The sequence below is a fragment of the Hemicordylus capensis genome, chromosome 2 (assembly GCF_027244095.1).
Source record: "Hemicordylus capensis ecotype Gifberg chromosome 2, rHemCap1.1.pri, whole genome shotgun sequence".
NCBI classification, from domain to species: Eukaryota; Metazoa; Chordata; class Lepidosauria; order Squamata; family Cordylidae; genus Hemicordylus; species Hemicordylus capensis.
In genome coordinates, this window is record NC_069658.1 from 393019468 (window position 1) to 393045742 (window position 26275).

At 42.7% G+C, this 26275-nt stretch overlaps 1 protein-coding gene across 6 annotated transcripts in view; it reads right to left on the reverse strand.

Moving 5' to 3' along the window:
• Positions 1-3813: 3813 nt before the first annotated feature.
• Positions 3814-26275, reverse strand: part of UNK (unk zinc finger) — an 84466-nt gene continuing 62004 nt past the window's right edge. For 4 of the 6 annotated variants that reach the window (XM_053299134.1, XM_053299131.1, XM_053299130.1 and 1 more), the window contains 8 exons: positions 24703-24903; positions 22198-22266; positions 20987-21161; positions 18888-18989; positions 16354-16542; positions 10136-10317; positions 8696-8953; positions 3814-8002 (listed from right to left, as the gene is read on the reverse strand). In XM_053299134.1, the coding sequence (XP_053155109.1) occupies positions 7847-8002; positions 8696-8953; positions 10136-10317; positions 16354-16542; positions 18888-18989; positions 20987-21161; positions 22198-22266; positions 24703-24903 (1332 nt within the window). In that variant the 3' untranslated portion in view covers positions 3814-7846. The remainder of the gene's footprint in view (positions 8003-8695; positions 8954-10135; positions 10318-16353; positions 16543-18887; positions 18990-20986; positions 21162-22197; positions 22267-24702; positions 24904-26275) is intronic. The other 2 variants (XM_053299133.1, XM_053299132.1) reach the window with 2 other exon arrangements.

The window sequence follows — 26275 nt, forward strand, 5'->3', positions numbered from 1 at the left end:
AGAAAGTGCAACTATTTTTGGATGCAGATACTCCGAGTTAAGCCCCATTCATAAAAATAAAACCTGAATAATACTGCTTGCTATATGAACAGTACTTTGTCATCTAAGTAATGAATCTGGGCCAAATCCCACCCTTATATGAACACACCCCGTGCCTCATTGTGCAAAAGCACTGTAAAAGCCCCATGCGGAAAAGTTCCTGGTTCCTATAAGTTCTTCCCTCCATGACCAATAGCACCTGAATGGGAAGAGTGATTTGCACTGGGAAATTGATACGTGGTGAAAGAGTTCTTTCTATCTTAATCTCTCCCCACCATGGCTGTTTCTTGGAGGGGGCGGGGGGACCTTCTGAGATGCATTCACATAACACTGACTCATGTCAAGTTTGGTTTTATCACTCCAATGATTTCAATGGGCCTTAAATACAACTAAATCTCTGGCCTAAGATCGTTAAAATGTCATTGACAAAGCTTGCCATGTTTAGACCCAGATTTCTCAAATTCTGCTATTAGAATTATACAAATATGGAAATTTGAGTAAACAGATGCAAGACCATGAGAAGCTGATTGCAGAATGCTTTATGTTTTTCTTTCTTAGGGTGATGGGGGAAAAGGCAAGATCTCTCTTATGTTTGCCACTGGCAAATGGTCATATTGAAGTGAACAGAAAATATGGAAAAATCTGGGCTAGAACAGGACAGATTTCTCTCCCATTTGTACGCAAAAAGGCCAACTGAGAGCAAGAACAGTTCCCATGCAGGAGCACCCTTTACACCTGTCTCCCCAGGTCCAGAACTTTGTTTCCATGGAGCCCAAGGCAGGGTGGGAGAGGAAGGTTTGGTAGGGCTTGGTTTTTTGCGTTTTAAAAAAATAAGACTACAATATTTATTTCCTTACAGTAGGCACTTAGTGGTTGAGAATAAGCCTGCGTTTCTTTTAAGCATGATCTTTAAGGCATAAATGATATCTTAAACTGGAGTCGTGCTGTTTCTATGGGATAGGCTGAGGGATGAACTCCTGTAGAATAAATATTGAGGCAATAATGTGGGCAATTGTCTTTCAATTCTCTCTAATCACATGCTACTGTTACCATATCATCAGAAGGCAAAACAGATGCAATATGTAGCATTCTTAGCATACAATCCACAGAGAATCTATTCTGACACAAGCTCCATGAGAACAAAGAAAGAAGTGTTAATTTAATCCACTGTACATATCCATGCACTTCCATAGAGCTTGAACCAGGAGACTTGCCCACTGGATAGCACACTATACCTGTAATAAGGATGGGAGTCCGTCCCCCTCCCTCCCCACCCCCACCCGCCGCCCAGTCTCCCTATCTACCAAGCACAGATTAAGGACGCTCTGAAAATGCACATGACACCACAGGTTCACTCCATAACACACATACATATGCAATACACACAAAACAGCTGCCTTTTTTTCTTAGCAAAAAAATAAAAAAATTTATTGTCTTCTAGAAAATCCATCCTGCCCATGGAAATTGTGACACAAGATTGCTTTTTTTTTTTTTTTAGCTCCACATGCAAATGCACTTTGCCAAGAAAGAGAGTGTCTAAAACCAGGTTTCTGGACAGCCAAACACACATATATATAGAATACGAGAAAGAACAACAGCTGAAATCACAGTTCCGCATTACAGTCTATAATAATGGAATCAAACACCACATTGTACACACCACCTATTACCTTTTGGCTGACTTCTACACAGACTTGAGTGGCCCTCTGTCCCAGCCATCCCTCCCCGTCTAGGAAAATCCAAGGAGAGAGACTGGTCAAGAATTGCCACGATAAATACTGTAGTGTGTAGTTTTAAGAATTTATATTGTACTTACTTTTTTTTTTTAAACATTGGAAGGTACAGAGTGGGGAAGCCCCATAGAGATCTTTGATCCACAGTCACCAGTTTGCAGGAATACTTCACTTATAATACTTTTCACCAGCAACATCTATTTTCTGGTTGCATTGCTCCAAAGACTGATATAATTCCGGAGGGGAATTTAAAGGAAAAGAAAAAGAAAGTAGGAGTGGGGGGAGAGATGCAACTCCCCACACTGGTAATAAATACTTTTTCTTTTCAGAGGAGGAACAATAGGAACAGTCTAGTGGAACACTAATACATTGTTGAGTCCTCATGTTCTTCCTCACAAAGATAGGAAAGTCTCTTCATTTGTGAGCTATGCCAGCCCTTGAAGTGGCTCAGGTAAAGCTTGGAGACTTATGGATAGTTTAAAGTGGGGGGGGGGGGATTTTTGTGCTAAGTAATAACTGCAAGGATTCCATGTAGCGTCTCTGTGTACTGCAAACAGGCAACTTCCCACAATAAATATGGGTTCGGTGCCACTTTGCCCTTTGCTGAAGCACTGCTGGAGAGGAGCATAGCTTGGTCCCCGCAGGCTTTGTGATTACTCTTCTGTCTGCCCCAATATGTGGAAATTCTTCAGCCCCACAAAGCCATTCCTCTAAAAGGAAGCAGCACAGACAGGTGATTCTTAACAAGTTCCCCCAAGAATTCATCAGCTGATGATAGCAAAGTAAGGTTTACTGACTTTTCTGAATACGATGGTTTTCACAAATACAATTAATATCCCTTTGTCTCAGAGCCAGAGTGAGAAGGAAATTGCCAGTCAGGTATAATGAGTCATATCAGCAGACCCTCCCAAGTCCACAAGGCCTTTGGGAAGAAAACATCCATTTTTCCAATTAAGCCTCAGCACGGAAAGAAGAGACAGGAAAGAAGAGGCATTCTGTTCAATACTGTATGGAGTTTCTTGATCCAAACATTACTTCTTGGACAGACCATTTGGGATGATTTACTCTAGCACCAGATATTTTGCACTTGAGTGTTTGGCAAAAGCCAACCACAGAATCCTGTTGATCTAAAAAGCAGTGCTGTGCAGGTACTCCAAGTCAGCAACTGCTGGGCACAATCAAGATTTTTTTTTTTTTTAAAGAAAAAATGCATATTTCCTCTCATTCATGGTTTACCCCACCCTATCCCAGTAAACAAAATTTCCTATACAGAAAGTTAACCTGAAGTTAATTCTTTACAAAACAGAGAGATCAGTTTTGCTTTTTCATTTGGTACCTAACAAAGCATTCACATTTCAGGTATTTCATTTCAATATTAAAATTCATAGAAATCTAGGATTTTCTTCTTCTTCTTAAAAAAGTGCTTATTAAAGAGTAGGATGGAGAAGCTTATGCTCCTACAATTCCTAGGTGTAGATAAACCAACCTGCTGCTGCACCCACTTGCCTACATATTAGTGACTGAAATGTGGCAGGGGAAAACCAACTGCATGGGGAGCAGTCAGGCATTTGTGGGGTTAGGGGACTTTTTGATCCCAGTTTGGATTCTTTGGTCCTTCACAATAAGACAGATAGATTGGGTTGTGGCACTGCATGTAAACAGGCTTCTGCCTCCAGAACAATTTCTCTCTCACATCCCACTAGCAAAACAATTTGCTAATGAATGTTGGGGGGTGGGGGGAGTGGGAGGAATCTGATAACCAGAAATATTCTATTGAGCTGCCAGGTGTTAAAACAGGACAAAAACTACTTCTAAGTGACACTTGGGGAGATCAGTGACACATCTAACATCCCCTGTTATGTGGGATGCTATTGGAATTACACAAAGCTGTGGCAATTCAGGACAAAACAAATCGTCTCACTATGGACAATCACATAGAAAGGCAGAGGAAGCAAAAAACACGTTTACAAAACTAAGTATTACAAACCAGTTTCCACCAAAGAGCCTGAAAATGGCTGCAATTCTGTATAAACACTGTAGACCCGATTCAAAGAGTTTATTTCCTATGATCTTTAAATTAGTTACCAAAATAGTTTAATACATTTTTATTTCCAGCAGAGTATTACTCTCCCATAATTTAAGTGTGTGTGTGTGTGTGTGTGTTTAAAAAATGTTCACATCTGTTAAACAAATGAGCTTTCCTTAAGACGGAGGCATTTTGCCTGGCTTTGGAAGCCAGGTCTGCCCCATGGCACAGACATTCAAAGGCTACAACCAAAACAACACAACCACAAGAGTCAACCAGCAGTGTCTCTCCATTAAAAAAAAAAAAAAGCCAATTATGTGTCCTTTAAAAAAAAATACTAGTACAATATACACATTGAAAAAAGCAGTTTTACCAAACATAAAAGTTAATTAAAAAACAAAACACTAAACAGAGCTGCACTTTTGAGATCATCTGGGAATGCATATTAACCCCTCCCAAATATGGAAGAGTGGAATTGTGGAAGCAAATCTAATGATGTCCTTGCATTAAATATGCTTTGGAGGAAAAACCTGATGGTGAACAGCTGGATTACTCTGATGAAAAACAAGGATTGCTAGAGTTTCCAGTGCTTTTTCCAGGTTGGGGAAAGGGGGGTTGACTATCACATACAGCAGAGACTGGCGAGCAAGGGAGTGAGATTATACATTGAAATCTTATACTTTTACATGTTAAACAAGCTCCCAGTGCAAAGAGAGAGATTTAGAGTCCTTTTTGGACTGAGCTGTTGCTTTTCATTAGCTAGCTCTAAAGGCTGTTGCAATGTTTGCACAAGTCAAAAGAACTTGCAGCAGGAGGAGCTGCAAGAACTGCAGGAGGACACACTTATTGGATACAAGCTGAAAACAAAGCATCCCAAGCTAGAAATGTAACTGAGAGTCAATTAGATTAAGGGCCAATATCTATTTTTAGAAGCTAAAACAGAATCAAAGTTTAACACATAATAAGTTGGACACCCCTTGTAAAGCACTGTGGTGAGAGTGCTGCAAATTTGTTCTAAAGGGGAGTTTTTAGCTAAAGTCTCTCATTTTAATCAGTTTAATTCAGTTCTGCTCAGAGCTTAGGAACCTAACTCAGGCTGGCCCACAATAGCTCAAGAAATACATTAATGTTATTTCTGACAATCCAGCTGTCTCTTGCTTAGAAACCAAACAGATTGCTGTTTTAATAAGAGGCCAATTTATGAAGAATATTCCTTGAATTAGAATCTCCATGCCCAGTACAGGATGGCTAATCTAAGTATTCGGCTTAGTCCTTCCCATCCAGGGAAACGGTTACCAAGTTTTGACTGGTATAATCAGTTCATTAGTAAGCGTGTGTCTAATATGAAGATCCAGGATTTCAGGTCACCTTGGGAGGATCCACCTGGTACTCAGCCAAATTACAGAAGTCACAGTCACACTAAGCTGACCCAGGACAGTCAACTGTGAGTTAATCTACGGGGACAAGTAAAAGAACTTTTGTGAGAAAAGCATGAACAAACACACTTGCAAGTGAAATTCTCCTGCTTCCAGCTTGGTGCTTTTAATGCCAAAGCAGACATCCAGGAGAGTTGTACTCCACCTCACCCACCCCCCACTACAGACTCACTCTTTAGACTGTACAAATATACAGTGTGCCCAATATATGTTTTGTGAACATTCCTATCTACTGGGGACCAGCCAGGGGATGAATAGTCACAGAAGTGCAGACTGCAGAGATCACCTGCACAGAACAAACACAGTTCATCTCTGAAGAATGCCCTGCGTCAATCAATCAAGCCCAAGACTAGGAAGTTCCCAGGTCAAGACTAGCAGATTTGCAGCTCCCAGATGAAAACTACTGATCTACACAAATCACAACCTCCTTTGCAAAGGAGGCAACCAGGTTTTGTTGGGAAGCTAAATTAAAGAAGAGTGAGATGGTGAGAGACTGAGGGAGATCAGGGAAATGAGAAGTTTTCCCTAGTCAAAAGAAAGAGAAATGTTTTTGGAGAAGTGGGGCATTGTGGACTTTCCCTTCTCTGCATTTAGTGCTTCAACTGTGGCTTCATGGCATTCACTATACATTTTTCAGAAGAATGTATCGTGGATTAGGAACCTGACTCCCCTTGACATCTAAGCAGCTAACTAATCTTTCAGGAGAGGACATTCTAGCATCTTAGATTCTTTGCCAGATTTAATGCTACTCCTTTACCTTCTTCTACTTGCTACTTCAAGGGACTGCCTGCTCCCTGTTAAGCTTTTGGGACTCTCTCTGTCACGTTCAGAAACATTTTAATACAATGTTCGCAAAATTCAGCCTTTGCCCTATGATTGTGCATTTATCTCCCACTATCTCTCCACTATTGCTCTGCAGAAATTGCAGGCTGAAAGAATTCAAGTTGGAAATAATGTGGAACTCTAAAAATCCTTGATGATACTTTGTAAACATTACCAAATGGTACCATGGTATTAACCAAGCAGAAGATGAAACTGAGAGAAGAATAGCCACAACACAGATGAGCACTGTTGGCAGCCAGACAGAAAAATGTGGCATGAACCCCAGCAACCGAGAAGGGCCCCCTTGTCTCGATTCCATCCTACGCTCCCCATGTCCATGTTGGTGCAGCGCAGCTTATTCCAGGCTAACACCACAAAGTGTTGCACAGTGCGAACAGATGGCACTGCTCTGCCATTGTCTGGATTCTCTTATTCTAGTATGCAAAGGAAAAAACTACCTGTCTATAGAGGGCTATAATGGAAGCGACTGCTTGCTACAGCACTGGCAACAGTACCCATTCATGGGAAAGGAAAAGCAAGGGAAGAGAGGTATTCTTTGTTTCTTCACATCTGGAAGTGCCTAGAATTCATCCACGTCTGCACAGTTTGAAACCAATCAAGTCAAATAAAGCTCACTAGCCAAGCATTATGGCCGGCCAGGTGCTTGATCACATACAACATTTCTACAGTTTCAGAAACTGGGCTGGTCGGCTGCAGTCAGCTTGGTGGGCCACAAAGTTAAGTAGGCCTGTATTAGGCATGCAAAAAAGTTGCAAAGGTCCACCTGCCATTAATGCTGAAAGCAAGACCTAAACAAAACCCTTTTCCCTATAGCAAGTGGCAAGAGAAGAAACCGGCGATTCCAAAAGGGCCATCTTCTCACATCCCCTCTTCTACCTACAGCCAGAGTGCCTCCCATGTGCATTGACCACGATTCTAAAGCACGTTCCAATGCTAATGAATTCTGTGAAAGGCTCACCTAAGCTTCCCCAATCAGTGAAATGGAAAACTCTCACATAACAATCAGGCTGGCCTCCCTGCTTTGTTTTCATTTTAATTTCTTCTCCCCCCCACCACCCAATTTTACGCCTTTAATTGTTTTGGTCAGAATCTAGCCATGTGTAAAAAAAAAAGTTTAAAGCAAACCTTTGTTTTTCAAAACTGAGAAGCAAAGTTTCTTGCACTTACTGAAGGCCAACAAGAGTTCTGAACAAGAGAAGCTCTGAACAGACAGGGGCTACAAAAGGGTTTCTGTTACTGGGAACAGCTAACAAGGTGGATCAAATGTATGACTGGTGCTTAAAAAATATTAAATGATGACGAAGCAACAGCCAAGAGGAGGGAGATGAAGACACGATCAGAAATCTGATTTCCATCTTCCTTCTCCCCACAAGTCCAGTCCTCACTCTGGAAAGCACAGGCAAGCCCCTCTTCACACTCCCTTCTAATTCTCTCCCCAGAAGAGATGCAATTTTTGGGTGTTTCTAAATAGAAAAAGAAAAAGAAAAAAAGGTGGGGGACAAAAGACTCTGCAAATGGTCCTTTGATCTGTATTAAAAACAGCTCTAAAAGTCCCTAAGGAGTTCGCATTAGCTAAGACTGGGTGAGGAGGGGGAACCCTTTCAATGGGAGATGCAAAGTATTAAAAAGTGCTCTGCAACTAATTTTTAAATGTATATATATATGTTCATATATATATATTCATATTATATTTATATATATTTATATTTATATATATATAAAGTTAAAAAGTTCTATGTGATATGCTAGACCAAGTGTCCTAGTCAGGGTCACGACTGGAGAGTGTGTGGCCTGTGGGGATGGCAGATGGGGCATTCGCCCTCCTCGGCACACGTCTCGCACAGCACAGTGTGTTGGCACGGCAGTACCACCCGGTTCTCTTCCTGGCACTTGAGGCATTTCACTGACTGCATCTGAAACACTGCCTGAAAGAGAGAGAGAGGGCAAGCCAAAAAGGAAGGTCAGTGGAACGGAGAGGGAGCTACCAGAGAGTCTGAAAGGCGTTCCATTTTGCTCACTAACAGAGCCAACAAGGAGGGAACCACAGAAATTTATAGATGCTGAGGAGAAGACAGGGCGTGCAAAGAGAGAGCGCTTGGCCCTTCTTATGTGTCTCTCCCTGCTTCCACCATCCCTTGCCCTCAAACCCTCCTCACTCACCTCCATTCTCTAGGGATGTGCTCTAAATGCAATTCAGGGTCTGAATCGCTGCACAATCCCTTTAAAACCGAGGGCTTCCACAGCCCCTTTAAGACGGAGGGGCAAAGCAGGTCCATCCCTGCTCCTCCTGCACTCGCCGCCACTTCTGTATTGGCAGGGCTCCCTCCAGCTCTCCACGCAAGCCAGTGGCGCTCTCTCCCAGTTGCCCCTGCAACGGCACCAGCACATACATGGGCTCTGCACGTGCTTTGCCTGCTAGCTGAAAGTAGAGCTTCCGGGGAGAAAGCTGCTCTTCCTGCTCAACAAACATTTCATGGTTGGCATTCTTTCTACAGAGGTTAAAGGTATTTTAAATGTTCTTTCTTCTAAAGAGACCGCAGTGGTCTCTGCTAGTGACAATCTAAAAAGTTATCTGAGTTCACTGTGGGTAGCTACTCCAGCCTCTTGCTCAGACTTACCTTATCAACTCTTTCCAGGTTGGCACGCAGCTGTTTTTGGAGGGTATAGAGTGTGGAGAGGGAAAGGGTCTCTAGATCGGAGAGTGAGCGCAGGAGCTGGGGGTCCTGGCCACTGTGGCTCCTCTCCAGTTCCTCCTGGAGTTTCTTCACCTGTAGCTCCAGCGCCTCCCTCTGCTCCCGGGCGAGCTCACATTCTAGGGTTGCTGCGTTGGCACGGTCATTCGCCTCCTCTGCCTCTTTTTTCCAAGCATCACAGGCCTGTGTCGTTCAAAAGCAAGAAGACCAACATGAACTCTCAGCTTGCTTCCACCACCAGAAAATCCCAGGCAGATGCATTATTGCCAGCCATTTGTAATTTAGGGAGGTGGGGAATTTTTCCATCTCCTGGCCTCATTTGCTGATGCATCCTGTTAAATGCCTCATAGCTGGACCAGCTGCACAGACTCTTGAAATCAAATTCAAAAGTGAAATTGGGAGCATATTCACACACGGACATTTTCTTCCCACAGAGCACAATTCAAGCCAGCATTTCCATGGAAGTATATTGTGGACAGTATTGGCAAGAAGAGTGAGCATACATTGGACTTCAGAATGTTTTCCTCACAGAAGTCTTATCATGTGGATTGTTTTTAGTAGCTTGGTTTCTGTGCTGGGCAGGCAGGCAGGCTTATCTGGGCATTGTATCTGCCCTTATTTGCAATTGCTCAGAGGCAGAGTAGAAATATTTTCTGAACCGCCCCCTTCAAATAGTGAGATATTTCTCCCTACTCATTTACCTTGCATGTGTGTGGATCGAAAGGAACACTGAGATTAGCTACTCCAGGCACCCACTTCCTCTACAGATTATTTTTTCACATTTGTAGACTGCCCCAAACTTCCATCTCTGGGCAGTTTACAACAACATAAAGCAGATTAAAAACAAAATCCTTAAAAACAATTTAAGACCACAGTCTAGTTAAAAAGCTTGGGTGAAAAAACAAGTCTGTCGTCGTCGTAGTAAACAAGTCTTTGGGTACTTTTAAAAAGATGTCAGAGATGGGGAGGCTCTTAACTCAGCAAGAACACATGCTGGAGTCTTGGGGCACCATGTCATTATCTCAATTATATTGTGCCACAAGAAGGAGCCAACAAAATGTGAAGAGCAAAATGCATACAGATGCCTGCACTACCATTAGAAAGATGCATCCATACAAACTGAAAATCCCCTTTTTTGGAGAGAAGTGCAGGAGAGATTTCCCAACCCCCTCCCTTACAACTTGCAATCTAGTTCTCAGCATAGCTGTGACAGCAATCTGTCTCTTTATCCACAAGTCACGACGACTGTGAAGAGATTCTGTTACAGCACCATCACACCCCACATCTGTTCTGCATGCTATTTTGGAGTCTTAGATGGACTCCTTCAGTATCCTGGCAAACCATCCCACTGCCACTGCACTCTACCTGTTTGGCTTGCTTCCAAGATTCTTCCCATTGTTTTATCGTACTGTTAGCTTCATCTAATTCCTGCCGCAGTCTGGCCAATTCAGCAGCACCTGGACCCGACAGAAATGCAGGCGAGGTACTGGGTGAAAAACTTCCAGAAGCAAAGTGCTCCCATATGCTGCTGTTCATCCCATTTAAACCTGTTTCATGCAGAGATGGGAAAAAATGTTATGTTACGTATATTCCTGGTTGACCCCCCTCTCTAAATGAAACTCAAGCTCAGTTCTATTCTGGGAAGGGGAATAAAATTATTCAGTTTTTCACTGGAAACAGGTTATTTGGGGACTCTGGCGAGGGACATGGATTCAACTGCATCGCTATTCCCCCACTTTGACTGAAGCAGGACGAACAGCAGAGTGATAAATGTCCCCCTTTTAAACAAGACAGGAGACACGGCATCCTGGTGGCAGCAATGTGCTTTGTACTGCTCCTCACCTGTGCAGGTGGATACAGTGCAGACAAACACCCCTGCCCCGCCGCCGCCGTTAAGACATAAATCACAGTGCATTTAATACAGACATGCAGGAAACTGCCAGCATAGTCATTCATGGGCTTGATTAAACAGCACAGATCGTGTGGACACAATTTAAAACACAACCACTCTCATTCATCAGTTAATCAATCTAATTAGGTCCAATCTTGCCCCAAACATTTTTCTTCACACATTCACCTCTGAAAAAGACTCTCTCAGTTTTCTCTTCATAATACTACATCACAATCCCTTCTGTTTTAACCAACCAGAACTATTCAACAGACCAAATGCCTACCTGGGATTACCTGAATGCTTTCGCCGCATTCCCTCCATGAGGAGGAGCAAGGCTAAAGAGTTAACTGGGATTCACTGTGGTTTAAAAGCCTTTAACCTTTATCGGTAACCAGGATCTCTGTTAAATGCTGTTTAACCAGAGCAATTTGATTGGGAATGCACAAAAAGGTCAAGTTCTCATGCCATGCTCCGCAGGAGCACGCGGGGCTCGGCAATCCTGGGACACTTCACACACTACATTTTGTGTGTACAGACAATCCTCAACTTTACAATGTTCCAGAGAAGATGAATGGCACTCAGAATACTGGTAAGTTGCCATCTTGTTCCCACTTTGCAACAATGGCCATGGGAGGGAGGCTCTGCTAGAAGGCTGCGGGTGCATGGGCTAGGAGGAGGCAGCAGTGGCAGCTTAGGCGTGCACCGCCGACAGTCTGGTGGCTGTGGCAGGAGCCGCTTAGGCGGTGGCTAAGCCACTTGTCCCCTTCACCATCGCCATTTCCACTCCTCCTATTCCCTCAGCTCATGTGCTGTGAGACAGAGAGAGCCCAGCCTGTGCCCAGACCACCCGCCGCTTCCCACCTGCCTCCCCTCCTTTCCCATCTAACTGATACCCAGAAGGAAGAGGCAGCGGCGGCAGCAGCAAGCTACCTGGGTCGCCTCCCTTCCTGGCTCTTTTTCACTCTTCCAGGGATGGGAAGCAGCCAACGGGATAGCTCATCTCTGTCTCCTCCTCCTGGGTGACTGCTGGGAAAGGAAGGAGGGGACATAAAAGGGCAGACGGGAAGTGGCATGTGGGCTGGGAACAGAATGGGCTCTCTCTCGCTCTCTGTCACTGAAGCAGTTTGATGGTGTCCCCAGTAGTTGCCCATCTGCACACAGCATCTTGCTGCTGGAAGCGGCAGCTGGGAGGAAGAGCCTGGGAAGGGAGTGGGTGGGGAGGGTGAGCAGCTTTTGATCGCCCACCATCCGTTTCTCTGCTGCATGTCTGTGACACATACGACCAGCTTTGATAGCAGCAGAGGGCTCCTATGCGCTGTCAACTTCCTAAAACTGATTTAATAGAAAATTCTGGGCCATTTTGGTACAAACAGGAACCAAATCCCCTTTCATAATATTGTTCCCTGTGGGGAAATCAGTTCTGTGAAGATGTTTTGACGCAAGGCACAGTTTTCAGGAGCCAATTGTGTCTTAAGTCTGAGGACTGCCTGTATATCTAAACATGTACAAGCACAAGTACAACAAGTATGTGCACTGTAATGCCATCTAATGGTGTAGTGGGGAAATGCTTGACCAAAAAGCAGAAGGTTGCCGGTTTGAATCCCTGCTGTGACTATAGTGGGCAGCAGCGATATAGGAAGATGCTGAAAGGCATCATCTCATACTGCACAGGAGGCGGCAATGGTAATCCCTCCTGTATACTACCAAAGAAAATCACAGGGCTCTGTGGGTGCCAGGAGTCGAAATCAACTTGATGGCACACTTTAATGCATGTATTACTTGCTAGGGAACAAGGATTGGCCTCCTGGAAGCAAAAACCGAGTATACTGTTGCATCAATATGTAGAATAGCCCTAAAGATTTAGTTCACTTTGCCAGAGCAATTCACCATCCCAAACCTGACAGAAATAAATTGGATAATCTTGTCTGCTGCTGTTATCCACCAGAGATCATACAAAAAATTACAAGGTAATAGTGTTTGGCTTTAGAAAAAAAGGGAGATCCACAAAATCCACAGAGCAGCAAAGACTGCTGCTTCTGTATTTCGTAAGAAGACCACAAAACATGCCCACATAAGATAAGATGCAGCAGAGGGCGGAAATACAGGGTTTGCAATACTGCTCCTGGTGTCTTAATAAAATCTTTCCTCCTCACACTGAATTTAATCAAGTTTGGTTTCAGCTGTCACACCAAGCCACTGTTCGGTAAGGGTTAAGGTATCAGTGTTTCTGCTGCATTATTATTTAGAATGGGTAGTGTGCGCTTATCCTGATTCCAAATGTAGTTTTGCCATAAACTTGAGCCGAGTACAGGAACCAGGTCAAGGGTAAACACAGTTGCAGAAGAAGATCCAAACATGTAATGTAGTATAAGTACCATATTACTTGCAAATATGACATCTGCTCCTTAAAATGTCTCATATTTAGACTTATTTCACAATCTTGATTTGCAATCATGTCACTGCTGACAGTATTTTAGAAGTATGCAAACTATCTAATATATTTTTTGCAGGAATACAAAGTATCAAAATTGCTCATTGAAAATACCTTTTCCACTGATTGCCAGCCTATTGAGAGCCAATAATACAGAAGCCTTTTAATGTTCTTGTTTATAGGAATGGCTCACACACCTTGGCTAAAGATCCTGTATGCGCGAGGTTACATGTGATGTGAACAGAATGCACATACATTGTGCATGCACAAGTCATCACCCCTCCTCTTCCCCCCACTTTTTGAGGGGGACAGATTGTCTGAATTGAGAGTACACACACACACACACACACACACACACACACACACACACACACACACAACCACACATGTGTGCCTCTTGAATGGTCAATTACTTCGTATGCAAGGTTGGGGGTGGGAGGGGGAGGAGGTGCATGTGTCTGTTCCATCACCATCTGTACAGCATCCTCAGCAGGTGAGTGGGCAACCTGTTCCCCTAAAATTAGTCTGAAAGGGCTTCCAATGCACAGACCATGGATTTATTTTGTACAAAGCAAGTGATTATACAGATGTGACAGACAGATGGAATTAAACTCATGAAAACATTTTAAAATTGGAAACAAGTCGCTAGATGTTAGTCTTTCTACAGACTATCTCTCTATGTCAATACCTGTCTTCTCCCTTGCTTAAGTCCTAGGTATCTTACCTACATTGTAAGCCTCTTTAGCAGGGACAGAGCAACACTTCTTTGCTGGACAGTGCCCAAGTGAATATGAACTGTTAAACAGTAGTAACACATTTTAGGAGGTGCTTCTATTTAGCTACTATAAGTAGCCTTCCAAATGTCATACTGCCCTGGTGTTATCAAGGCTTAATTAACTAGAGTCAATGCTCTGTCCTGGAAGCTTAGCTTAATGTCAGAGCTTAGTTCAAGAACCAGAGAAATAATTATAAAGGAATGTTTGAGCATCAAACGACTGCCTGTTCCTCCCCACTAGAGACGCAAACCATTCTAAAGCAACCTGATGTGGCTTTAAGTTGACACCATGGGCGGAATGGCTTGCAGATAAAGGTTAACTTCTAAAATGGAGATGCCAGCACCTAAGTTTGTCTGGACATCACGTTCTCTATTCTGGAAGCCCTTTCCACTAAACCTAGAAGTGAGTCCCAATTGACTGTGGGACTATGTAATGGTCAGAAAATGAACTCTGAACATGCTCAAAGTTACTCTCTTACTACTGGACAGGTTTCAGGTCCTAGAGAGTATCATTCCACATGAAAATAACAAGCTACTGAGGCCTTGTTATACTCTGAATATGAGGATTCTGCTAGAAATGGCTGAGACGACCTGATATGCTTAGAACTTTCTATTTTCAGAGTCCCTATTTGTTAGTCATAGCTGAGTTGATCCAAATCAAGTATTCCAAGTATGTCAGGGGAGGGGTTGCACATGCAGACCCCTGATTTAATACCTGGCATCTCCAGGTAGGCTGGGAAAGATCCCTGCTGGCACTCTGGAGTGCTGCAGCCAGTCAGCACCGACTTACATGGGACTAATAGCCTAACTCAGTAGAAGGCAGTTTCATACAGTCATATCAGAAGTTAATCGTTAATGAGATCATATGTTTTCCTACTGGAACCTTCATATGTTATTTCAACAGATGCACATTACTCTGCTGAGCTGATAATTTTGTGCAGGCTGTTCTCCTGGTCTTGTTATAGAAACTTTCCCTTCAGGGTGTTTAAGGGATGGGTCTTCCTTGCACATTCTAAATTTAATTCCCTGCAGAAGTAGGAACCAGAAAGAGCTCAAACACTCTGTCAAATCAGACTGGGGGTGGTGGGAATGTCTGCTTCTATGATGCAGGTTGCTCACTTATATCCAAACTAGTATTTTTAAGCCCGTTATGATAACGGGCGCTAGCTTTCTATCCCGTCTTTTCTGTCTCTCTCTCTCTCTTTCTGTCTCTTTTTCCCCCCTTGTCCCCTCTCTCTTTTTGTTTTTTGTTTTGTTGTTGTCTCTGTTTTTGTTCTTCCTTATTTTGCTTTTACTTTTTTTGGGGGGGGGGGTGGATGAATAACGGCCAAAATGGCCCATGAGAAGGTGGCCGCCCCCGCCTATCGCCCTCCCGCGCACCCAGCTGCCGGAGCCCACCTTACCCGCTCCAGCCCGAAGGAGAAGAGAGGAACTCGGAAACAGAGCTATTCTCTGTGTTAAGCTGCTGCCCATACTGTCGCAATGGACGCAATAGGCGTCCTTTGTGTCCATAGCGGCAGTTTGAGCAGTGACTTAGCACAGAGAGGAGCTCTGCTCGTGAGCTCCTCTCTTTTCCCTCGGGCTGGAGCGGGTAAGGTGGTCTTCGACAGCTGGGAGGGCGATAGGCGGGGGCGGTGACCTTCTCATGGGCCATTTTGGCCCTTAATCTTTTTTGGGGGGGAGCGGGGAAGGTGATTTTGGGCAGCTGGGAGGGCGGGTGAGCAGGCGGCGGCGGCTGTGAGCGGGCGGGGGCCTCGTTGGCGGCTTCGCCGCCACCTCGCCCAGCTTCATTTTGGGCAGCTGGGAGGGCAGGTGAGCAGGCGGGGGCGACGGCTGTGAGCGGGTGGGGGCCTCATTGGCGGCTTCGCCGCCACCTCGCCCAGCTTCCCTGTCCCCCGTCTCGGTCTTCCCCCGCCGCCATTGCCCTCGCCTTTTTCAGGGCGGCCGCTTCTGGTTGTCTCGGCCTCCTCTTGCCGTGCCGCAGCTCATGGCCGAGGCGGCGGCTCTGCCGCCGCCTCGGCCACTTTCCCCCGCCGCCACACACTGGCTAATGGCCACCCGTGGCTGTGGGACACTGGTGTCTGCGGTCCTGTGTCCCTTGGGCACTTCTGGGCCTGCGCTTCGCGCAGGCCCAGAACAGCCCAGGGAGGCAGGGACGCAGATCCCCAACGTTCCAAAGCCATGGCCACTCACTTAGCCTTTTATTATATAGGATGCATTTTGCTACATTTGGTCTTTGTTATATGGACATACCAGGTACTGAATTCCTTTGTTTTTGTCCTTTGCTCACTAAATGGAGTACATCTTTCTTGAATACTTTTAGGCCTAGTTATCCTTCTTCATCTTAAGGGCACAAGGTATGTTAGGTGGCAACACAGAATGTGGACATTCAAATGAAAGCAAAGATAAAAGGAAAATACTTACATGGTAAAGACAGGTATGCACACCTTAACATGCATGCTCTCACATACACACTGGGCATTTACCTAATGATCCATGAGAAGCTGATGTCCCCAGGAATGTGTTTTCTGATTGGCTTAAGTGTCCCTGGGGCTGATGGAGGAAATGCGATGATAAGCTGACCGGTGGAGAAGGAGAGGCAGAGTGAAAGGAGGCAGAACTTCCAAGGGACCCAGGGATATTTACAGGAGCAGAACTTTGCAGCAAACTCCCACCTGGACAAAGAACACACAGAAAGGATGGGAATGTAGAAGCCATGAGTTATGAATGGAAGCACAGCACAGGAATTTGAACAGCAGGTGTTTGCTTCACCCTCTCTGCACCAGCAAGGGATAGGAGAGTCCAGGGTGTTCCTCTACTTTATATCCCTCTTTAGCTTCAAAAGGAATAATGTGGGAATTGATCCTCTGGCCAAGGAAAGGAGAATTGCAATGTGCTTCGATGTTAGCTGTGCAAAACAGGCCATCATGGAAGGAGTCAACTATACTGTAATATATACTAGAGGTCTTTTAGAATCTAAGAGTCTATCACAAGAGGGACAAAACAATTAGGAGTTTTTCATTTCCTGTTATCTCCATAATGATTCCAAATTCTATACAAGTATAGGTAATTGCTTTTGAACTATCTCCATTATTTCCTAGTGCAAGAGGATACCCCAGTTGCTAAATTTCTCTATGGCACAAAAAAAGGGGGGGGGGGTCATGTTGGTGATAGATAAGACACTGTTCACAGGAACAGGAAAACATATCTCTTTTAATTAAGCAACTATATTCCTAACATAGCTACCTACATTTTTTAGTACATTTTCAAGGACTGTCATCTGAATTTAAAACGGCTTCCCCCCACATATTCATAAGTTCAAACCTCTCCCTCTTATGGATAAAAGTATGATCTTAATGTCAATTAAAAATCTGCCCCATTTCATATTGAAAAACCTTGCTTCAAGGGAGAAGCTGCACATTTAATGGGCCAAATTAGGAACTTTATCTCTAATATACCTGTAAATGACCTCCACTCATAAGAAAGATGCCCTAGCAGATCAGATCATTATTCTTCAAAACTACAATTATTTATACTAGATTCATAAGGGATGAGTTAAAAAAAAAGGCACAGCAGATGTATCAAAATCACTAACACAAAGCTTGCAGGCTTTGTTAAGATGATGAGAATTTCATATTTAATTTTTAAATCTCAGTTTTTGCCTCTTATATTTACAAAGTTTGAAAATGCAAAGCAGCACCTATGGAAGGTTCAGAAACAGGAATGGGTCTAGGATGGCCAAGGAAGGGACTCCTAGAAACCAGAGAACTACCTGTCCTTCTAGCCTACAAGAATTATGACTGTGGAGTCCATGCCACTGAAATGTCATACTACTCACCTCTACCATTCTTCCTCTCTCTCTCGCTCTAGGTCAACTAGCGCAAGGTCAAGCAGGGCTGTCGTAAGAGGAACTGGTCTGTAAAGCCACCAGAATTGGAGGCCCAGATCAGTTTACTGTTCATCTGAGGAGCATAATATCATTCTTTAAAAAGAGAGTTGGCTTCATGGGAACCAAGTCTGTGTCTACACTACATGAAGAGCACAATTGGACCATATTCTAACTCGCATTTGATTTGAGGGGTCTGGTCTACAAAATGCATCTCCTCTCAGATAGCATTTAGCTAGAATCATCATGGATGGTGCAGGGCTGTCTCACATGGAACCCCACCTCTATAAAGAGGAATTAGTTTTCATGAAAGCAGACTAGATTGCTTGAGGGGCACATGGGACGCTATTTCGATTTGTGCAATTGCTCAAATCTGAAATAACAAGAGGGTAGGTCGAGGTGAAATGGAGCTGAGAAGATCATTGCAAATTCTTTTGCAATGGTCTGCAATGTTTGGCACCAAGGAGGATCAGGATTAAGCTGATGGATGTGCCCTTATAAGGCCAACAATTCAAACAACAGTGAGTAGCAACAGTGAGCCATGCATCCACCAACTTGCACGTGGTTTTCGTTCACACAGAAGAACCTGTGTCAGTGAATAAAGGGATTCTTACAATGAGGGCACCAAGGTTGTAAGGACTATTTCACCTAAACAACCAGACACAGGAAAAAATGGATGCTGGTTTGAAATGACCACATATAAAATGATGAGATACATATGTGAAAGTTCATCAATGTGTGGCTGCAATGCCTTGCCATGGTCCTGTGACAGCAGAACAGTGATAAAAATCCAATTGGTTTCTGATCATTTTAAAATGAGATTTCTCTCTCCAGGAAATGCTGCATTCATGTCATAATTTTGTGAACATGTTTAGAGTGTCACTGTTAAGATACTATAAAAGCAAAATAAGCCATATCTATTTCATAAACATAATTGGGATGCCTGAAATCAGTGGAAGAAATTTCTGATCTGCTAGTCAATGAGGGTCCTTTTGCTCAAAGGTCTCTCATTGGCTGCCAACCAACATATAATGTTAGGGCTGGTTTTGAGAGCTTGTTAGGCTGCTTCAGCCAGCTGATGGGGCAAACCCTGCTTGGCAGAAGATCAAGGAAAGCTCTGTTGCTTTCATGTACCTATCATGATGCCACTCGTGTGGGGCACCGAGCTGCTGTCAAATGTCTTCTCCAGGGCAGCCACTCCGAATTCGTTCAGGTCCAGGTCATCCAAGGCAGACTCTGCCAGACAGAGGCACCAATTATATGTTACAAAAAGGACCAACAACTTCAAGGGATAGGGAAGCCCAAAGAGCCTACATGCAGAGATGCCACTGCTCTGGCTTGGAGAATCTGTCGGGCCCTGCTCCCCACTGTGCAATGCTGACTGTCAGTCAAAGGCTGTTTGAATGAGACAGCTTTTCATCTTGCTTTCTGTTGCCTGATTTGGACCCCAAATGCCTCGCAGCATCAGGTTCCTCCCATAGAGCCACATCACAAATAACAGCAAAGCAATACCTGCCATTTAGTCTGACTCTGGGGGTCATTTTAACAGCCAGTGAAGTAGGCACCTGAGTGTCCAGGCTGCATTGCCACAGCAATAGGAGTTTCTTGCATCTAGGAATTCCACAGTGGAGTAGTGACTCAGGCTGCAATTCAGTGATGGAGGAGATGGGCAGTAAGAATGAGGTGCAGGCATGATAGTGTAAAGAAGGGGATTGTGTGTGGCAGTCAGGCAAGGGACAGCAAGGGGAAATGGACTAGCATACCCTAGCAAGCGGAGGCCCAACTGTAGATCAGCGATAGCATGGACATTGCCAGTTGGGGATGAGATGGAGCAAGCCTGCACAGGATCTCCCCTAGTGCTGTTCCTAGTCAATTTGCTACATCCAGCAAATACGCCTCATTTGGGCTGTCTTACAAGAAAAGGAATCGCTTACATTATATTCATGATATTTATTACCTCAGAAACGGGATTATAAAAATAAATCCCAACCTATTTTGTATCCTGAAATGGGATGCTTCTCACTTCCTTCCCCATAGCTTGTGTTGTCCTGCTTTGGTGTTTTTTCTGAGAGATTAAATATTTGGCATGGGATCAAAAAACAAAGCCAGCCTCCTCAGAAATTACCTGCTCTTATTAGGATGTGAACTAAACACCTTTCTGAGGCTGGATAAGTTGTCCTTCCCTTTCCCCAACCTTTTTAAAAATTCATTTTAAAGGGTAGGGATTGTTTCTTATGTTTGTACCTTTCCAGGCCTGTAACAGAACATTATTAGTTAACAATTAATAATAATAATAATAATAATAATAATAATAATAATAATAAGGCTCTTGGAGAATAAGAGGCCAGCATCAAGCAGGGACACATTTCTCTTGTTTTAAAATAAATCAGCATATGTGACAAAATTGTGGGGGGGGAGGGGGGAATAAAAATGGAGGAGACACCTGCCCTTCACAGTTTGTACTCTTACTCTCCTTGAGATGTCTAGGGATTCTTTGGAGGAGAAATTTACAAAAAGTAAGATACGACCCCCTTGAAGAGAGGTACAAACAAGATCCAAAGAAGATGTAAGAGGTACAAACTGGTTATGGGCTTTTTTCTCGATATGGGAAGATGGGAAACTTTCATCCTTATAATATTTATGAAAACATCTGCTCAATCATGGATTATATCTGTCACATCTCAAAATTCTGGTCCTGAATTGACCCACCGCAGTGACACCTTGGGCCAATTTTGTGATCTGTGAATTCAAGTGCAGTTAGGTGAAGGATAACAGGCAAGTAATTGAGTTTGCTTCTAATTTCTTTGTGCAGAGATCACTGTCTCCCACTCATCATCTTGCTGCATTTTTACAGAATTCACATGTCATGAAATTAGCTAAGGGAGCTCCTGTGTTTGGCCATTTCAGAGCTAAAATTACAATGTATGAAAATACTTCTATTCAAAGACAAAAGGCAGGATTTGGACTAAGTAAGTCAGGAGTAAGTACCACTGAAATCAATGAGACAACTTAGTCATGACTAGATTAAGTCCCATTAGTTTCAATGGGACTTACTCTGATTATGCCCAATGTTAGCTATCTCAAACATCTACCAAAAACCATAAGAAAAGAATGGATTTTCTGCAAGAACTCCCATAGTAAATAGGGTCTACAACATGATCCTCCTACTCCCCAAGCTTGGATATTCCCTTTCTAAGGGAGCCGATGAGTAAAATGTGCATAAGCAGTATTACCTATCACAGATTCCACTGTGTCACTGGTTGGGTAGAAGGGAAGGGCATTGGCATTCATGCCTGGGACACTGCTGGTGCCTGCTGGGCTTGGTGGTGTTGCTGCTAGACTAGAGGTGATACTAGAGGAGATGCTAGATGTCAGTGGACTGCCAACAGGAAGAATTCCCAATATATCCTGAAAGAGGAAGCAATATTTATGCACTGAGTAATTCATTCTAAAAACATGCACCTGAGAAATCCATAGGAACAAACCTCTAGCTCAGAGGTTCTTAAGCTTTTTGTACTTATGCACCCACAGATCATGGACCCCAGCTTAAGAACCCCTGCTCTAACTACACCTCATCTAATAGCAGACTAAACACTGGTAAGGTATGTTCCCACCAGGGATAGGAAGAGTTAGGATGCTTTCCATTTCTACACGTATTCTTCTAGTGTTATGAAACACATTTCAGTATCTTTCAGAATGATTCACAAACGTTATCACCTGCATCACCAGTAGGGCGCTGGGTAGGATTTCAGAGTTCTGACCTGCTTCTATTGGCCCGCACTGTTCTCTAAGGGTGATTAATCACCTGGTGTTCCAGTCTGCCATGCCTTGTGTAATAGTTAACAAAGTTGTGGCCCTTTTCTTCCATACTAAGTCTACGTGTTTTCTTGAGCTGTGGTCTGGGGACAATGTTTAATTTTTGTTTTAAAATGTTTTAAAATTGTTAGTTGTTGTTTTATTGTTTTTAATTTGTTTTAGCTTTTCATTGTTTTATAAGTTGTTTTAATTGTAAACCGCCCTGAGCCATTTTGGAAGGGCGGTATATAAATCAATCAATCAATCAATCAATCAAATAAATAAATAAATAAATAAATAAAATCACATCATGGCCATCAGCTCACGCAACTCATGAGCTACAATGTTGCATACAATCCTATCACACATTCAAAATAAAAACTACTTAGTCTAAATAAATAAGTTCTGTGAGCTGGCACCAATCTCTTTCCCTAAAGTATCTCTATAGCTCAATACAGATTTACTATTCTAAACTTGGCTGCACATCTATCCCACCAATCCTTCGCACAAATCTGAATGTAAATCTGAACCATTTCAAGAGCAGCAGCGTCCACTCAAGCACCGACTGACTTGCTATCGCAGATCTAGCTGGAATTCAGGACCAAGGATGTATGAACACTTAGGAAAATGCCTTTCTGGAGTAACCTACCTGTTTGGGCTGTAACAAAGGCTGTTCCTGGGTTCTGTGCTCCATGGAATGAGATTTTATCTTTGCCTGCTACAGTAAACAGAACAGAAAGAAAAACAAGTGGAGACAGAGCATATACTTTTTTAAACAGCTGACTATTCACTTTGGACAAGTCCATGAGATTCCCGCAAAACCTATATGGTTGCCCCCAGTAAGATCAGGGCCCACAAAGCAAGAAGGAAGTGCTGGTGGGTTGTGGGATAGGTGGGGATGAACTTCACAGTACAGGCAGTTCAGATTACTAAGGCTGCCTGTGATCCTATGTGCATTTATTTGGGAGTAAACATAACTGGAATCAACTGGATGTGTTTTCAAGTAAACATTCACAGGACTGTGCTGCAATATTTGCTGTAATTGTTTTAGCACTATCCATGTGGTGGAGTTAAGAGAAAAGGAGGCTTGAAGAAGGAAGATGGGGGGGGGGATTGTGGAGGAGGAAAAGTTCAATATATATTCTTGTACAAAGTAAGTTCCTATTGGCTTCTCTACAAACATGAGTTTGTTTCATAGCTGCATGATGATATCATTTTTAAGACCCCCAAACGTTAGTACTGATAGTCAAGTAAAATACAGTAAACTCTGAGGGGGTGTTAAACCCTCATAACACTCCCCCACCCCCATAACACATTTATTTAGCATATTTATATGCCACAACTCACATTTGTGGGCTGTTTACAATAAAATAAAAATGTTATTTAAGAAACTATCTCTGGGTTTGTTTTAAAAAAACACAACCATTTAAAAATCCTGTTTTTCCCTAGCGCATTCAATTTTCCAGCAATGTTTCATCCCTATAAACTCTGTTCAAAGCACCAAATGGCAGCTGAGATGCCTTCAGTACTGCAGGATTCCCACAGTTCCACACAGAAATGCATTACTGGACATTTTGTGGCAGTTAAGGTTGAAATTTGTTGACTGGCACCCCAGCCCTAAACTCATGTGCATGGAAGAGCCATTTTACATTAGACTGTGAGCCCCTTTGAGACAGGAGTAAGAACGTTTAGAAAAAACACTGTAAGCAACTCTAAGCTCATGGGTTAGAGTGGGATATAAATAAAAGCAAAACAATACATGTACACATGAAACAATCACTACCACAGTAATAGGGACATATTCATGCCAGTGCAAACTCTAAACTAAATGTTTTGTGATGGCGTGAAGACGTGCCTCCATTCTTATGGGAAGCACTGCATAAATGATTTGCTGCATGGAGACAGCTATCTCAAGGCTGTTTTGTGCATAGCAGCACCATGTCCCAACGTTTCAATGGAACATATTCCTTAGAAAATGTATTTGGGAATACAGCCTCAGTCCTTCCTAACATTAAGTACTAACAGCAGCCTTATCTGCAACCCAATTAAACTGAAGGACTTAGACTTAAGACCTCTCATACCACTGTTGTAAATGGAATTAACATTGGCTTACAGCCCAGTAGGATGAGAGGAGCTATGAGCTATTTGTAGCACATTGCTTCTAAAAAAAAAAATTAAAAAAAATTCTTACAGCTTGATTCCCAACCTAATTAGACTAAATTAGCATTTTCGAGTATTTAGTTCCTGTGATGCCATGGGAACTATGCTGACCTAAATCCAAGTACTCCATCTTAGCAGTGTTGTGGACCATAGTAACTTGCCTCATAAATTTAACAAGATATGGAGCAATTATTTATAATTCTTTTCAATTTAAGCATGTACTATGCTAAACTTACATTCTGCCTTTTTAAAACTAGTTTTATTATTACTGCTTGTTTTATTTATCTTAAAAAAATTTTTTTTTATTGTCCCTCTATTTCTCTCACTGGCAGGAAGAATGAGGGAGGGAGGGAACATCATTAAAACTACTACATGATTGTCCAGAAACATTTCTTTGTTTATAAATAATCTTTATCATCCTGTAATGCTGAACATAACCGAATACAATAAATTGTTTTTTAAAAATATCCTCAGTAAACATGGATGCATCCACTAGGCTAAAAATGTAGATACTGTGAAAAATGCAGTACAACTATTAGAAAGCAATATATTATATTGCTGAATTAGATAACATCACTGATCATTTCTCTGCAAAATTTCCAGGCAAAGTCCAAAGTAGAGATCCTCCAACATAGAGAAAGGCATCTCCAGAGTCCAGACAGACCCAAGAGAAGGTCACTAAGCCACTGGTTTTCTGATGTGTAATAAATAAACAGGCCAAGTTTGTTTCTCATTCTTGCTTTGGTTCTCTTAACTGTACACATCAGGAGTTCCAGTGCTAATTTTATTACATCTGCCACTTCTGTGAAGTCTTGTCCAATATGGACAATTGGTTTCAATATGGACAATTGGTTTCAAAGCCAGTATGAAACCAACAGGGCACTCCTATGCACATTTACTCAGAAGTAAGTCCCACTATACTCAGTGCGGCTTGCTGCCAGAAAAGTGTGCACAGGACTAAGAGTGTTGTTTATTTCCAGTATTCCCTTCCTACCTGGCATTTGAAACTCTTTAGGTATTCTGCTCCAACCAGGTCTTCCCGCTCAAACCCAGGTGCCTTCTTGTAGCTGCTGGCTGCAGTTACTGAATCTGTAGGAAAGCCAATGCTTTCTAGGCTATGGGGTTTTCCAATGGCACCAGGAGGGGACCCACATATATTGGATGGGCTTCCAAGACTGCTATTCCTACAGAGAATCTAACAGGAGGAGGAGGAAAAGCAACACATGTCACACCACAAAAGCAGTTCGAACAGTCTGCATTTCTCATTTCCGAAGACTTCTATTCTGTCTGTAGAATTGCAGAGCAAATTACAGAGCAAAGCAAAAAATACTTCTGGACGATAGTATTAACATAAAGTAAGCTGGAATCCTAAGCCACAATTTTCACTCAGGTTGTTTATGGAAGCAGATTCAACACAGCCCTCACATCTGTACACCACCTAGAGATTTTATACTAGATGGTATATACATTCAATAAATAAATAAATAAATAATTCTTATGACTTAATGAAGACCTTCACACTCCTCCTAGATGAGAGCTATAAACTATGGCCACCATAACCCTAAAGAGAATTTTTAGTGAAAAATCTGGGAGTTGAGTTACTTCAGAATCTTAAAAAAACTCTGAATTCATTTTTTAGAAACTGTTCATAATTCTCATGGCTGGGAAAAATGCATTAAAAATAATGGGTCAGTTTCTGCTTCAATAAGTAGAGGGAGTTTGGGAAGAGCTATATGGTCACAGAGAAGAATACCGTTACTTTACAAAGTCCAATATCTAAACAGAACCAGTGGCATCCATTCTTTATACCTGTACATAGCTACAGCTACTAAAATACTAAGTGTTCCATTCCTTTTTTACCTAAACCATATCCATCTTTGACAGAATTCCAAATTTTGCATCCAGAGCAGGGATGGGAAAACTTGGCCCTCCAGCTTTTGTTGAACTACAACTCCCACCATTCCCAGCCACAATACACTGTGGCTGGGGATGATGAGAGTTATAGTTCAACAACAACTGGAGGGCCAAGCTTTCTCACCCCAATCCAGAGTAATATAGGGCCACATTTGCTTCATTTATGCCATTTAGGCACAGTTTTGATCACATTATTTTTGTGGGGGCTGACAAGTTTTGACTAGAAGGCTCCTCATCCACTCTGTCAGAAGAAACAATGTCTTAATGGTTATATGGCACATCACAGCAATGAGTTACATAAAACTTCTCTAGTGTTTGTGCACAACTAATGGTGGAGAACCTCCAGGTTATTAGAAGCCATCTATCATTTTTTAATTACATACAAAGAGTTATTCAAGGAGTACCATTGTAAAAATGAGAGCAAGAGCATCTAAATCAGCTGAGTATCTGCTTTCTGTACTAGTTGGCAAACCTGCACTTATAACTGTCGAAACATGGCTGTGCATTTCTTTGCAATTAAAAGGGCTAGAGACTTTTTAAAAATGAAATCAGAGGATCTCAGGAAGGTAAATTCTGTGCCAAATATACTACATTTTGCACTTGGAAATAACTGTGGGATACATAAAGCATTAGTAGTTACAATGTTTTCAAAT